The sequence below is a fragment of the Enoplosus armatus genome, chromosome 5 (genome assembly GCF_043641665.1).
Source record: "Enoplosus armatus isolate fEnoArm2 chromosome 5, fEnoArm2.hap1, whole genome shotgun sequence".
Lineage (NCBI taxonomy): Eukaryota > Metazoa > Chordata > Actinopteri > Centrarchiformes > Enoplosidae > Enoplosus > Enoplosus armatus.
The window spans coordinates 8991106-9007301 of NC_092184.1; the positions used below are offsets into that span (position 1 = coordinate 8991106).

Here is a 16196-nt window from a genome sequence, read left to right on the forward strand (position 1 = left end):
TCTTTCTTAGGTATTACTTTATACTTCTACTATCAGTTCTGCATTTGGTGAATAATAAACTCACATATAACTACTGTGGAACTACTTGTAAATAGATGTAAAACCTGCTGTAATTATACAGAGGACTTTACAAGGGCTGAAAATGGGATTACAGTAAGCCGAAGTTTCGCGTTTAAAAACAAAAAAAGACAATTTAAAACAACAAAGAGGACCAAGTCTTTCCAACTTACAGCCAGAGATTCCATTTGCTACAAAGCAAGCATGTTACAGGACAGAGAAGAAGTGAGGAAAACAGAGAATCAAAAGAAGGGCATGCAATTCCTCATTTATTCCATTTCAAAGTGGGTGAAAAGTATTCGTACAGGTAATTCTATTGGCATGCAGAGAGGTAGAAAAGCATGTGTAAATTAGAACTGAAAGGAGGGCTGGTAATCGCTATGAATTAAATGTTCCTTGTGGAGTTTTTGACTTCTAGCGCTGCTATGGAGGTGTTTTTCTATGAGTAGTTCCCAGTTTTGTTTATCTTGTGCCTGATGATGCACATGGACGATAAGTGCAACACAATACATAGTCCTACCAATGGTGTCACATTATGCCACTGATCAAACGCCAATACACACTACAAGGCGCTAACAAAGACAGAGAAGAAGGAGACTGCACGCTAGTAAACATGGATGAAAACAATGCTGGATATAAAATTGAAAATTGTATTTGCAAATGTTTTATAAGGAAGGGAATGCACTCGACACGTTTGTTAGAGGATGCACACAATGCGTTTTGGTGAGTAAATGAATGTAAACATAACTTTTGTTTGATTAGTTTTGTTCATGTAGTTAAGTAAACTCCACAGGGCACCTTTAATTAAAAAGCCAAGTGAAACAAGCCAAGCAAATTAACAATCTTGCCTGTTAATTAGCACAAGTGCACTCACTTTGCTGGGAATTTCTTTATCGCTATTAAGTACCAAGTTTTAAATTTCTTTTCCCTAAGTTATGAAGTGAGCGTAATTGTTTCCTGGTAGATCAAATGCAACTTAAGAGAACTTGCTCCCATGCCCAGCAGAGCTGAAAATAATCACAATGCACACTGGAATGACATAATCATTTTGACGTGCGGCAACTCAAGGTTTTCAGAAACTTGACATTTACATAGTGTGAGAAAATTAGAGGTAACACTCACAGAGCTACAGTATCACACAGTATTCGTAATGCAGAAAGCACAGTATGAAAGGTCAGTTGAAGTGAAATCTTTAGTATTTTCAGTTTTGTAATTCCATTCTTACAGAATAAACAACTATTTTCTTTAAAATTCCACAGCCTTTTGTGTGCAAACACAGGCTGAATCCATTAGCTAAACCACAGAAAATACCAAACCAGTATTCCACATTATCGTTCATGACAGCATGTCAGAGTTATTGCTCAAATTCCTAAAAAAATTAGGTTTTACCTTTTCCTCATGCTCCGCTGGTTGACATGTCACCACGGTGCCCCCAGCACTCCTGGAAAAGGTGGCCTTACAGTTGCTCAACCACTGTGGGTAGCAGAGAAAACATAATAACAATATAAACAACTCAGTTACAACATACAGGTGACATTTAGACTGGAAAGCACAATATTCAACGTCCTTACAGTGAGCGCTGCCTCCTTTCTGTTGTTGTAAGTATCAAGATACTCTTGAAGTTCCAACACGCTGAATTTCATTTTTTCCAGGAGTCCATAAGTCATAATCTGTGAAAATAGAGTTTTGTTGTTGAGTCTATTCAACTACCACTAATATGTCATACTGTTAAAAAAGTATTAGAAACTGGATGTGTCAGGTTACTCACTGTGTCTGCATCAATAAATAGTGTTGGGCACTCTGAGCATGATGTCAGCATCTGAGAAGACCTCAAAAGCTTTGATCCTAATCCTCTCAGGCCATCACCGAGGTAACTCACAGCATCACAGGTCAAGGAACAAAATTTGGTCTGGATACTCTGCAAAGCAAAACAACAGGCTGGCTGTGATACTGTCAAAGTTTTATTTTTAATTCTCCCCTGTCAGCTTTGGTCAGTGAAGTGAACAACATCAGGTTAATGAATCTTGGAAGGTTTTCAAGCTGAAAGCATCTACAGAGTGCCCTCTATTTGTAATTTATCAGCCCTCTTCTGAAAGGAAGCCTCTTTCTCTAAAAGGTTAATCTGCCAGACAACTAATCCCGTTGCCCTTTCAGTTTAATTATTCACTTTGACCAGGCACACTGTTAATGAAATTTAGGTGTCTGCTGGCTACAAGGCCATGCTATAATGAATATAATACCTGAAATAGTGAAGAAAACACGTGAAAAGTGTAGACTGCACAGGATCCATCTGAGTCAGACACTAGCTGGTTGATGTGACTTCGCCAAGCCTCCTCTGCATCATCGCATACTGCTGGCTGGAAAGCTGCGAGGATGGCGGAGAAGAAGGGTGACGGTGGCGGTGAAGATCGGGACTCCAGCATGTCGTCTCTCTCCTCCTCGGCGAGACTGAGCGGACATAAAGCCATGTTGTTAACAATGCCATTTTCATGTAACTTTATTTATTATTGCGAGAGGCTGTGAGCAGGTACCTGGGTAAGCAGCTGTCAAGGTCCAGTTCTCCTTTGTAATCAATGTGAACCATGTCCATTGTCAAACTATCGCCACAGTGAAACTCAGGGGGCAGTTCACTGATGGAGAGAGAGAAGTCGTCCTCGTGGACATTGGTGTCTTCATCTTCTTGAGACACCTCATACTAAAAGAAAGCAAGAGGGGCACATGCTTTCTCAGCAAATGGATAAATGAACTGGAGTCATGAACAAATACTGAGGCAGCATGCAGTAAAGGTTATTACTAACTCAAATGTGTTCCCTCTGTTATACTTAATTATCAAACAGATAATTTTGTGGGTAAAATGGATACACTAACCTTTGTATGGGACCCTATGGACACTCCTTGTGATGTTTTCTTTAATTTGGTAAATTTAGTGTGCATAAATTGTGCCAATTAAATACATGATGAAATAATTGAATTCAGCCAGCTTTGTGGCCCTGCACACTCATGTTTTGGGACAGGCAATGTGTAAACCTTTCTTGACCTCCCACATGCCAAGAGATTTTAGTTGCTGCTTAGAGCCACCCACACAGAAGCAATAGGTATACACATTGCCTTAAACAGACAGACAGAAAGAAAGAGACTTTTTTTATATATTGCTGGCTACGACCCCCTAACATCCCCAGACAACCTCTGCAACAATTAAAATCAGGCACAAACTAGCTCACAGCCCGAAGCGTTATGATTTGCCCGCTTGCAGGTTTTAGTTAATTCTCCTTTAGCATGCAACTACTGAAATATCAAGAAAAGACCCTCTCATGCTCTACTCTGAAGAGAGGAAATGTGGACACAGCACCACAAAATAATACTTAACATAGACTGAACCCAAAGCACATACAACATCCAAGACATTTCACAAGAAAAGATGCAGCAGAATAGCTCCTATTTGGCAAAATTAGTAAAGAACTCTAGTATGGAATTGCGATAGGAGTTAGTAGTTCCCAGAATCTCAGACACTCTAAAGCCCTTATTCACCCGCTGCTTCGAGTCCTCTGGCAGTTGGGCCTCGAAACTAGGATTTTTGGTGTTCAGAGGAGTTGAATCAGCTGAAGTTGTATCAAAAAAGGCGGAGGAGGGAGAGTCCATGTTACTCATCTCCGCTGCTGGGGAGAGGTTGACAATCTGCAAAGAGACAAGGTCAGTTGTTGGAATCTTCTCTTAAAAATAGCACGTGTCATTATTCAATAAACGTAAATGTTTTTTTTAGAAACACTGTAAAAAGCAGAGCTCAAGACATTGAAAACTGTAACACTGCAAAACCTACAACATTCCTGAACTGCCTATGAGCACTGACAGTGGTAGAGTGGCTGACAAATCGGGAACAAGAGAGGAGTGGGATGACAGCTGCATGGACACATGGGCTTTCCATCTGCCACCACAGTTTCCACAAACTTGAAGCTAATACTGTCTGAGCACCAGTGGTCATGAAATAACAGAAAGATGATGCAAAGATTTCAAGCCCTGCTAGCAGCCTCTGGACACTGCAGTGTTCATTACATAATTTTGCTCTTTTTAGAGCTTTTAATATTTGGTCCCGTGGTTGACACATGAGGAAAAGCTACACGATCATTAAAATCAAAAGTCCTTATCCCATTCAGGACCATGAATGTGCTCAGCAAATTACATTATTTTGTGTGCAAAGTTCGCAATAACCTGAGGGTGGCACAAGAGGAAAGCCAATGGAGGGTCCAAGATGGAAAGAATTTATCCTCTGAATGCCCTAAATAAATTTCATTGCCAATTGGATTTTAATATTTTTTGTTAGTATTATGGTTGAAATCAACATCATGATACTGATAAAGGGTTTTCTGTGGGGTTTATCAAGTTCAATTTAAGACTTTTCAAGATAATTTTAATACCACATAGAATGCAATTTCATACCCATTTCACAATCCTACCAGCCAAAGAATAAAAATATGATTAAAAACCAGTAGGGACGACATGGCCTAGAAATATTTATCACTACATAACATTTTTCAGTACCCAGCAGTATATGACAATAATTTCTAATGATATAATAAAATGAACATGGCATGTACTGAATAACTGGCAAAATATGGATGGATTAACCAATGAAAATGATTAATCTAAGGTTTTGCAAAAATCAAATCATTATGATTCCTAGCTACTACAGGTAACAGTAGTGACAGTGCTTGCTATATGTAAGATGGTGCTGACTGAAACTCCACAAAAAGGATTGAACAGCTGTTAGTTATTTACATCTCCCAACAATAAATTCAATTTAAGATTTTTCATACTTTCTAAACTCCCAAATGACTTTCCCAGGCCTGCAGATAAGGCTGATTTTTTTATGCTAGTGGGCTTCAACAGCTAGGTTTTCCCATCATTATGACATTGACTTATTGGCATACAAACAAAGATGAACTTACAAGCTGTGAGTGGGAGAGTATCTGGCTGGCAGTGAGGGAATCTTCCTCGGACGACTCGTCTGAGTCTTCATGGGTGATCTTGCTGAGGCTGGGCATGCTGCTGGACAGCTGACTCTCCTCCAGGGGCTGCAGGTCACTCTGGTCCAGACTGTCCATGGAGCGTCTGCGCACACCCCAGTTGAAATTGTCCATAGTCTCTCCCTACAACAGAGAATGGCCTTGAGTTACCAAGTACCAACAAGTAAAGCACAATCTCTTCCCTGACACAAACTCATGCACACGCATACTGTATACACACATTCACACAACCATGCTGCGCAGGTCCAGGCAGGGGGCAGTCTCTGAGAGAGTCTTTCCCCTCAAGGCTAAGGAAGGAACACTGGAGCATGACACAGTGTTGTGAGCCCTTCACAGTGTATCCTCACATAGAGAGTTTCCTCAAACTTCCCGAAATAGTCAAGATACCGGTGAAACTGGCAGTGTAGTTTGGGTTTGAGAACACTCTGACACTGTTAGACTTTAAATATTTACAGGTTTTATCCCTCTGAGTTACTTTTCAACTGGACATGACTCTGGAGATGTCGGCCAACTTCCACATTCCACCAAAGCTCCACATCAACAGATCAAACAAGGGGAGACTTCCAGTGGTGATTACCTTAAAATCTACCACTGGTAAAGCGCAAAGCCTTTGACTTTGCACTATTAGCATTTTTTGTCTGTGTTGCACCTTTGTTGTCCACAGCAGTTATTCTAGTTTTAAGTCTGTGTGAAATTTCAGCAGGTACAGGCAGAACAGCTGACACTGTATTCCAAGGTACAGTCTGCGGCATTAGATACCCAGAGATATTATATGTATATATATAGTTATATATGCATGTTATTTCTACAGCGTCAATTTGCTGAAAATGCCCAGATGCTTTCTGTGGTTTTTAAGCTTGACTAAGTAGAACTAAAATTAAACAAAGAGATATTCATAATCGAACAATGCAACTAGAGTGGTGTGAAATTACCAGTTATTAAAAACAACAATGTTATTGCTGCAACAATGTGAACAACAATGTGAATATCATCAGTCAGACAGAACGGACTTTGATGTTCTTCTCCTCAAGGTAAACCAACAGACATTATCACTGCAACTTAACAACCTAAAATCACTGTCCTGACAGGGCAAACATATAAAGTAGAATTAGTTGGTGTATAACTTGCTGTTTGGATTGCAAAAATAATGATTTCAGTGTGAGCACAGTTTATTCTACAGTGTCTCTTGGTGGAGACAACATCCCATCTGAAACATACAACTGAGTACATAAAGTGAAAGAAAAACGCACATAGACTACTAGTATCATAATGTGCAACTATGTTGGAAATCAACATCAGTGAAAATTAATCCACCCTTTTCCTAGGTCAAATACTGTACACATGCATAGAAGCTATGAGTATATACCTTATGTGAAAGGGGAGCTGTGTGTAAAAAACAAAACTAATACTTGTTTTCTCTTATTAACCAGGAAAAACTATTAAACACTGTTTAAATCAGGTTATAATAAACCTGGTTAAAGATACCTTATGTTGACATGCATTTCACTGGTGACTATTAGACTGTGACTATAAGACTACTAGTCCTATGTGATGTCTATGAGAAATGTGCTAAACATACCGCGTTTCCAATACTAAAGAATTGAGTGAATATCTCTCTTACAGTACATGGACATGGCAGAATCTGTTTTGTAAATTACACGGCATGCACACACTACTCTTTGTCATCAGTGTTGCAGTTCACTAAATTATCTGCACACGCAAACACTCTTTTAAAGAACACAGCAAGTAAAAAAATGTAACATGACTAAACTTACCTGTAGCTCCTAGATAGCACAGACAGAAAAAAAAACAGAAAAAAGAAACCCCATTACACAGAGCAGGCAGACCTGACACAGTATAAGAGTGCTCTTTGGAGCAAAATACTTTGGCATCTTCGTGCTTTGTTTAACGAGTTTCACAATGTTGTTGTCCATCAAATGTGCGGGGAGGTGGGAAGGATGATTAATCCTTTTCTTTACCACTGTTTTAAAACTTCTGAGGTCCTGAGACTCACCTCTCCATCTTCAAGCTCCACATCCAGGAAGTCAAAGTCTCTAAAGACTCTGAATTGCTGCTCTGACGTGGTGTCGTCCATGTTGTCTGGTTCCCGGGTCCCATCGTCGGAGGACACCAGGCTAGGCTGGTGCTCCATGAGGTCCAGCTCGCCACAACTGGAGAAGATCACCTATACAGAGAAACAAATAGGCAAAAATGAAAAAGGGCTTATTTTTGAATGGATGATAATAAAAACTGGCCAAATTCATAGAGGTGCTAAAATGAAGTGTCTTACCGAAGGATTTTTTGTGAGCCCCACTTCTTGCCCACACAAAGACAATACATGCACCAACTTTTCCCGTGTTCTTTTCTGCAGGGGGCAAGAGAAAGTGGAAATATTTTGAAAAAAATGTGGATGTCACCATTTAATTTCACAGTTTTAGGCTCCATTTACACCTGGTTTTAACATGTGATCTCGTTATCTCGATTGTACCTGCAGATCTCAATATGCAATGATGATTTAGGCAGGCCTGGCAGACTTGTTAGCAGACATGGTGTATCCCAGGGGAAGGAAAGCAATGCCAGCAATGCTAAATCACTTTTTGTAAGGGAAGACTTGCTAGCAACTACTGCTACTGGTAGCTTTTTGTTGGGCTCGTTTATGCTAGCAGGAAGAGGTGGACTTAAGTGACTTTTCAACTTGCTAGGTGGATTTTCTTCTTTCTTCATTTACACCTGGCTGAGATCTGATCACAATGTGTGCTAGATCACCTCCAAATGTGGTCCACATGCAGATACAGATTATACAGCATTTTAATGCCAGGAGTAAATGGGGTAACAATATGTTACATAGGCATCAAATGCAGTCTTCAATGTGTTTTTGACTTGATAAAGTATTATGAAACACGCTGACATTTGATGTCCTCATTATCAAATCATAACTGTTTCACGCCTCACCTTTCAAATCAGAAGCATAATTCTAAGAAGGCATGGAAAGAAGTGCTCACCTGTGAAGACTGAGGCCTCTTCCAGCTGACCGGCACCAGGACGTTGTTGGAAGTGGATCCAGAGGAGGTAGAGGAGGTGCTGCGGGTCACTGCTGTGGTCCTGCTCTTCACATCTTGGCCTGGAGAACGCTGCAGGTCATCGTAACGCCGGCCAATCACCGGTGTCTAACAGCATGGACACAAACAAACAGACATGTGCTGACAGAAACCTTGATGAGTCAGGGAAAGTTTGAAGAGAAAGTCCCTCTCTGCTTAGTCAATCCATGACTCAGGCTCCACAGCAGCTCCTGCTTCCTCAGGGCTTCGACAGTTCCAAGATAACCGTAAAGAGATCAATGCTTTAACATGAGCTGGCAATGATTTTTTTAGCAATGTTCACAGTTTTTATTCCACTTCGCATTCCAAATGCGTGAAGCCTCTGAGGAAAAATAAACCTACTTTTTCTTTGCTTTATCCCTCAGTCTAAAAATATCTGGGTATTTTAGGATATCAATGGTTTGTCCAGTGTGTCTCAAGTTTAAATACACACGTTGTTGGCCATCCCCTAGAACTCACTGACGCACATACAAAGGACGGCAGCAAAGAGCTGACATCATTTCCTGCCATTCATGGACCACACAATTAGCTCCCTGTTCAGTTCCCACACATACACCACTCTGTCTGTATCTTTGACATCACTTTCCAGCTCTGCACTGCTTGGCTAATTGTGTTTACCTTTTGAGCTTTCAAGCTAATCTCAAGGGGTTTGGTCAAAAAAAAAAAATATCAGCATTAAAGAAGGGAAAAGAAATGTTTCCTTTCCAAAAAGCTTAACAAGATTCCACACAACCTCAAAAAGCACCACACCCTGGAAAATACAGGAAAACATACAGGGGCAAAACATACAAGCATTAAGCTCTGCTCAAGCTACAGGGACTTTTCACACCAAGAACTTAACACACAGGGTAACAAGAAAGTCAAAGAAAGAGTCTCTAACCTCAGATATGTCAAAGTGGAAATCCAGCGTTTTCCCAGGCAAGGCCTTGGAGGAGCGGTCCCAGACACGGCTGATGTCCTCGTAGGAGAGGTCACTTTGTGGGGACGAAGGCTGCACCAAACTGGCTGATCGAGACACCACCAGCTTCAGGATATTCAGCGCTTCCCCCCAATGGACAGTCTACAGTCAAAGCAGAGATACACACACCAATTCACCGGTACACGCAGACAAAAACCAACACAACCACATGTTTAGGAAGAAACAACCACAAAGGTCTGTCCGTGTGTTTTAATGTAGTTCTATTTTTGGAGACAAGTGTTCTGGCAGTGGACTTAAGAGTATGAAGCTACAGGAAAATGGATTCAGTATGAGAATAAGCAGAGGCCTGGCCTGTGGCAGAAAGGCAGACTGTTTATAGTTTGGGTGTGTCTACAAATTTACTGCGCTGACACAAGACAGCTTTTTTTCCTTTTTTCCTCACAAACTCTCACAAAAGGAACAGGGAACACAAGACTCTTACTCAGAGCACGATGCCTAAAGATTTCCACTGATCACATCTGGTGTAGGTGATCTGAATGTTCCACTTTCCGAGCACATATATCTCAGTGTAAATTACCACAAAAATATCCTAAAAACATAAGCAGCCATTAACTAAAAAAAAAAAAAAATCAATATGAGGCATACAGTCACTGCATATTTAAAGTGATTATCTGCAGTAGGACACATATTCGGGTGTTCATGTTTTATTTTAACTCACCTGGACAAATTTCTCAATTGTCTTGAGCACCTCCATGTTGAAGGGTTTGGCTTGAATTCCACTCAGGTCCATGTGACTCAAGAGACTGTAGATGATTTGCAAAAGGGTCTGCTGCATACTGGGGAGACCTTTCTCCAACAGCTGTTACAACATAAAGACATGTATATATGCAGAATATATTTAGCACCTTTAAAGAAGCTGTAATATTAATAATTACTGTACAACCATGTTTACTGCTGCTCAGCAAATACATGATCAGCTGATATGGCTGCACAAACCTCTGCCATGTAAGTGACCAGGTTGAGGGTGATATCCGAGAAAGCTTCGTGAAGATATCGACACACCACATTGACCCAAGAGAAGCAGTCTCGTGTGTAGGAGTGCGTTTTATACAAAGTCATGACATGAGCAAGGTTGGAGAGTTTGGCGTTCTTCTCCTCAAGGCATACCTACACACAAAAAGTGCATTAGCTTAAAACACATTTACAATATCTTTGAGCGAAAATGAGGATAGAATCGTTAACAGAACCAAACCTGGGCTATCTTCTCAGCAACATCTTGACAGAATGCCGTGGGGCCATCGAAGTTCTGCACGAGATGTGGGAGCAGGCAGAGGACATTCAAGGGAAAACCTAACGGATGAAATAGAGAAATGAATTCAATAATTCACAAGAAAATATTCACTTTGAAAAATCATTTTGGAGAAAAATTGGAGTTAAAATTATATGGATACATGATTACAGCTATTTCTGTTTTTTTCATATGCGTCTCCAAACAATTTTATGAAATTTAAAAATAACAGCTTACAGATACCTAAAATCAAAGAATATCAACATTCACATTATCTGCCTTTAAAACCCTGCACCCATCGATCCCTACAGTGTACCTATGGCTTGTGAAGTGTCCACTACAGGCACTCGTGACACAGGTGTGAGCTGGCAGAAGAGCTGGAGTGTGAGGTCGGTGGTGGACACGGAGGTGAAGCCCTTCAGCAGCAGCTGCTGGAGCCCAGTGAAGCTGCTCCATTTAAGCTGGCTCTGCAGTTTCTCCAGCTTCTCCCTGTTCTCCGTTTTGTCTAGTGACATGTGGCCCAGCAGCTTATTCAACAGTTTCAAAGACATCTGATACTCAAACTCAAAGTCTGACTCCATCAGTGACACTGCCACCCAGAAGATGGTGGCCAGCAGGTTGCTGGGGTGGTTGATGTTGGTTGGGTCAGTGATGTTGTCTCTAGATGAGGACGAGCTGCGGGTCTTGGCTAACAAAACCTGCTGTTCACAGGCTTGGATACGGTCCAGTGTGGCGCTGCGAGGTGGATCAGACCACCTGTCCGCCTCTCCAAACTTCTTAGGCACAGAAGAGCTCCTCTGATGTCGGCTCCTCTCTTCTCTTCTAAGGTTGAGCTGCCCTGTGCTCTTCCTGTTGGACAGCAGCTTGAAACTGGTGAGGAAATCTGGAGATGAGGCTCTGGAATTAAACGAACAATAATTAAGTTACTATATGTTTTAACAAAAAAATGCCTTCTTTCAACATAAATATATGTAGAGAAGACACAAACCTCGTCAAGATAGCCATGAGGTCATTGTTTTTGAGACATTCAGCCAAGTTATCCACCACAGATTCCAATGTAAGTAAAACTTCCATCACATAACCCTGCAAAAGAGAAATAGATTAATTACAACAAAACTGAAGATAACAAAAATAGATCTGATGAAGTTAGACAGAGATTATATATTTATGTGCTCATAAGAGGGTCAAACACCTGGGGCATCCAAGTCCATACAAGCTCAGAATATAAATGCTACACTATATCAATACATACTGTTACTGAGGTTTGTTTTTCACTTTGTAGAATTCCTCAGTTTCTGCTTTACCAACCACTGCTGCTATATACTATATTGCTGAGGGGCATTTGAAAGTGATAAAGAGGCAAAGAACAAATTCCTAAATGAATGATCCCTAATCACTTGAACTTATTGATATGTAATGCTCTCATATCCACAGCAGACTCACATTCATCATGTACACACAGAGCACTAACCTGCACTTCCTCTCCATGTTCACCGACGACTTCCACCAGCCTTGAGAGCAGGTCGGACACAGCGTGGGCAGAGATGGGCTGGCGGAGGGCTCGAAACACCTGGAAGGAACGGCCAGCGTAGTGACGCGATGAACTGCACAAGCCCGTCTGCAGCGCCACATCACTGAGCTGCTGCTCCAGGTGGAAATCTTACAGGGACAGACAGAAGAATGTGCAAATGAAAATGAGACTTATTGATTGGTAAAGACAGGGTTCTGAGGTATAATTAATCAATAAATACTGTTCAGGATATACTGAAGGGTTACCTGACTTGGACTCTTTGAACACAGACACAACATATCGCAGAAAGTTTGTCAGCTGCCCAGTGCTTTTTGAAATTTGGTTCTTTGGTGAAATGTCTTCATGGCACCACAGTGGTCCATATGCTCTATAAAACAACAGTTTCTTAGTTACTAACAACACACAGTATATTGTATATGTGGAGGTCTGCTATGGTACAAGTGGAACAACTAGCTGACTCTGAATCAACTATATCAAGCCCAGATTACTGTTACTATGCTTCTGGTTTGCCTAGTACATATTGTCTGTACTTGAACTGGCAAAAGCTATTCTAAACAAATAAAAATGTCCAATATGTGCAATTAATCATGGTAAATTCCAGCTGCACTAGTTTAATTTAAATATCAAATCTAATCTACTGCAATAAGAATTCATTGCACTATGCATACAGCACCACTAGGTGGTAATCTACACCGAGAAATATGAGAGTATAAGTATATCAGCCTATCAGAAGGATATTTCTGCTGTCTAACATGCCTTTATGGTGTAAAATACTTCCAGTCTTCCTGTACAACCTGTAAGTAAAACTACATTCCTGGAGTTCAACTCCTGCACTTGCTGGATATGATTCAAATGGGGGAACAACACATCAACATCAGTACCTTGTGGTTAAAAACTCAATGAGCTTGTTAGTCTTCTCATCGATTTTACTGGAGGCCACCAGCTCCTCCACCTCATGTGAGATCTCAGGCAGGTTGTTGCTGCTGCCTCCCAGACTCAAACTGGACGATGTGGAAGAAGAACTCAGACCAGAGTCTGGCACAGGAGACGCCTGACACTCCCGCAGGAAGTCAAAACACCCTCCTGAACACAACAGAAGAACAGGTGTGTGATCAGAAACAGGTTAAAGTGGCTTATTTGCATGTTGAATGCATGTTGCATTTAATTTCCCTGACGGCATTTATTTTACATGGTGGAGCTGTCAAGTCGCTGCACACCTAATCTCCTCGGATTCTTTCTGCAAGATATTACACATGTTATACACAAATATAATAAACACGGGAGGGGAGCTCTGGGAAGAAAATGGGATGTTTTCTTTGGATCTCAATGGCAGTGTTATCATTGTGTGGTATCACTGTAAAAAACAACACTATTTTTAGCATGAAAGTTATATTCAAGTGGTCAAAAGGACAAAGAATACTTGCAACATTTCAAAATGTCTAGACATTTGCAAAACAAATTATCGGCAGGGGGAGGAGGGGAGCCAAACCAGCCTATCCAAGCCTGAGCAGATGGCCCCAATTTGGGCAAGAGGATAAAAATAGCAGGATGGAATGCTTTAATCAAGACCTTTGATGTCCTCTGCGCTCAATATTGCTTTTGGTACAGTGTCCAAATATTTTCTCCCCAGATAAGAAGCATATCTGTCCTCTGACAGGAATGTTAGCCCTTCCCTCCTGACGTTCAGGTTTATATTAGCCAGAGAGAAGAGCAATGTGTAAAATGCCAAGCTGCTCTGTCAACTGGACCCAGGTTTACTTCAACCTTTCAGTAAAGTGTAAATATATTTGTAGCTGAGAAAAAATATTTTGCTAAAGGCCTATATTTTTACCTGAAGGTAAATACTCCGGCTGAAGACTTGGTTTGCAGGTGAGGGTCTTGGTGCCGTTGATCTCACGTGTCTGCAGTAAGACTGAGGCGATGGCCTGGAAGTTGTTGTTACAGGACAACGTGATGAGCAGGTGGAGGAGGAGACGTTTGCTGTGCTCAAACACCTCCGGACGGTAGTGATCTATGCCTGAAGAAAGGAACAGACCAGTCAGACTGTTTCAGCGCACTGTGAACTCTAAGACAAGGCGTTGTTTGTTATAGCAAGGACTAGACTAGACTTTCACAACCTCGATCTTAGAGTCTATCCAAAAAAATATAACTGTCTGATATCAGCTGTTTGAAACTGAACAAAAGATGTCTACAAGAAGAGCAACTTCAACTGAATTCTCCAACTCATTGTACTTAAAATACAATGGTGATGTATCATATTGGACTAAAAATATTTGACAAATTATTATTTCAAAATCTGCAGTGTGTTTACACACAGTAGTGTATTACATCAAATATGTACATATCATGTAATTACATAGATGGGTTATACAGGGATAACTGATTATAGTGTGAACTCACCCAAAAACAAGGCATGTAGCAGTAAAGGCAAGTGCATGGCCCAGTCCTCTCTCACACTGTGGTCCACCACCATCTCTGTCATGAAGATGACTGCTATATTACACCTATAACAAAAAAAACACACTTCTTAAAACAGATTTAGCATCAAAGTGATAAAGCTGAGTGGTGCTGCCTTTATCTGCAGGCATTTAGAGGTAAACTGTGGCAGGTTATTAAAGGTCAAAGATTAGTTTGATGGCTCATCTCAAAGTAAACAGCCCTAGGAAATCTGCAGGAGTGACTAGCAGCAGTTTTGTAGACTCAGAATTGTCAGAATGAGCACATTTTGCATGAATGTATGCAGCAGTCCAACCTGTGCAGAGGTCCTCTGGGAGTGATGGTCTCTGGCAAAAAGTCCACCAGCGGAGCCCAACACCCTCCATTCAGAGGCATGGGCAGAGGATGGGGCTGGTTGGTCTCAATGACAACCATCAGCCAATCAGCATAGGGAGGCAGAGGTTCACCTAAATGGTTACAGAAAAGTATGCTGCTGACATTTATTGAACACACACACACACACACGGCAAATTCCAAAGAAAAGGGAGAGTTTGTGGATTCTCCATAGCTGGACATGGGTGGCATGTGGGTAAATGACATGGGGATGCATTTAAATAATGTACAACTACATAACATCATAGTAGAGAGTTTAGTTGTCACAGGGGGAAGGGCTGTGTGATATGACCAAAATCTCAAAGCGTCGTCCAAATGACGAACAATATTGCTGTAAAGAGTGTGATCTGTGAAACAATGAAATAAAAAATAGAGCATAATATGAAGCGAAAGATGTTTTTCTATCGTCACATGATATATCATATCGCACAACCCTAGGAGTATATAAGGATCCTTTTCATTGTTACTCACATTAGTATGACTAATGCACGACTAATTCAGACCAAGGGAGTATAACGAAGCTGTTTTTGGGTCACTGGCAGCAGTGTAGAGGCCCTAGGCTTGACTACTTTTACTTCAGTGCCAGTTCTCACAGAATCCTTTTAAGAGCCCCAGGCTACTCTGCACTGCTCATGCATTATCAATGACACCATGTCGGTCACCATCTTACCCTCCAACCCAGCCTGTGTATTTCACACTAACCAGACCATGACAACCACACAGAAATACACTCACTCTTATCTTCATCGTAAGATCCTCCTGAGCTGTTGCTGTAGCGTGATTCCAGGCGGTTATGGGCTCGCATTATGTGGCTAAGCCTGAGGTCAGAAAAAACAAAATCGTCATGATGGGTCTTGCTAAGACTGTAATTAATCTAATGTTAAGCCTCATGATATTGTTGTCTACCTCTCCTCATTCTCCTTGACAGTCTTGGTATCATCTGTGTCGGGAAAGCTCTCCTGGCCTGCAACTACAGTATTGCTGCTCGATGTGGTGCCTAGAAATGAACCCAAAAAGAAATACTTGTGTTTTACAGGATGTTCAGAAGTCAACTGAGCATGATCTTTAACACCAACACTGCTTCACATTCACCACTTGGATCTGTCCAGAGCAAACACAGTTTTCTATGGTTGGCCACTAAGTGGTTCCACTGGAGCAGTCGGGATTTCCTGGTTGGTTGATTTTTCCCATTAAAAAAAAAAATTTCAACTGGTGTTCATCCTGTTCAGTCAGACTGTTTTTAAAAGAGGTACCTGAAGCTGCTGCGGAGGCCTTGCTTGTGGCAGTGAAACGATAGAAAGGAGGGCTATCACAGTGCTGCACCACAGGGTTGACTGGATCTGTTTGTTGTAACTCAAATATCAACTCCTCCATGGTTTGCATGGTGTTGTTCCGGCACAGATAGATCACCACCTTCTTGATCTGAGCAAATACATCACAGAATATCCGTGAG

The 16196-nt window shown here is 41.2% G+C and overlaps 1 protein-coding gene across 2 annotated transcripts in view; it reads right to left on the reverse strand.

The window, feature by feature from the left end:
• Positions 1-16196, reverse strand: part of frya (furry homolog a (Drosophila)) — a 43390-nt gene that overhangs the window by 1945 nt on the left and 25249 nt on the right. The window contains exons 34-59 of one of the 2 annotated variants that reach the window (XM_070905209.1): positions 15997-16165; positions 15650-15740; positions 15479-15561; positions 14667-14817; positions 14315-14418; positions 13746-13931; positions 12796-12994; positions 12160-12281; positions 11855-12042; positions 11372-11466; positions 10700-11280; positions 10348-10445; positions 10092-10262; positions 9814-9954; positions 9057-9236; positions 8081-8245; positions 7369-7443; positions 7093-7263; positions 6854-6862; positions 5001-5201; positions 3568-3732; positions 2589-2752; positions 2298-2505; positions 1826-1975; positions 1629-1727; positions 1447-1530 (exon numbers count right to left, since the gene is read on the reverse strand). In XM_070905209.1, the coding sequence (XP_070761310.1) occupies positions 1447-1530; positions 1629-1727; positions 1826-1975; positions 2298-2505; positions 2589-2752; positions 3568-3732; positions 5001-5201; positions 6854-6862; positions 7093-7263; positions 7369-7443; positions 8081-8245; positions 9057-9236; positions 9814-9954; positions 10092-10262; positions 10348-10445; positions 10700-11280; positions 11372-11466; positions 11855-12042; positions 12160-12281; positions 12796-12994; positions 13746-13931; positions 14315-14418; positions 14667-14817; positions 15479-15561; positions 15650-15740; positions 15997-16165 (4050 nt within the window). The remainder of the gene's footprint in view (positions 1-1446; positions 1531-1628; positions 1728-1825; positions 1976-2297; positions 2506-2588; positions 2753-3567; positions 3733-5000; positions 5202-6853; positions 6863-7092; positions 7264-7368; positions 7444-8080; positions 8246-9056; positions 9237-9813; positions 9955-10091; positions 10263-10347; positions 10446-10699; positions 11281-11371; positions 11467-11854; positions 12043-12159; positions 12282-12795; positions 12995-13745; positions 13932-14314; positions 14419-14666; positions 14818-15478; positions 15562-15649; positions 15741-15996; positions 16166-16196) is intronic. The other variant, XM_070905208.1, reaches the window with a different exon arrangement.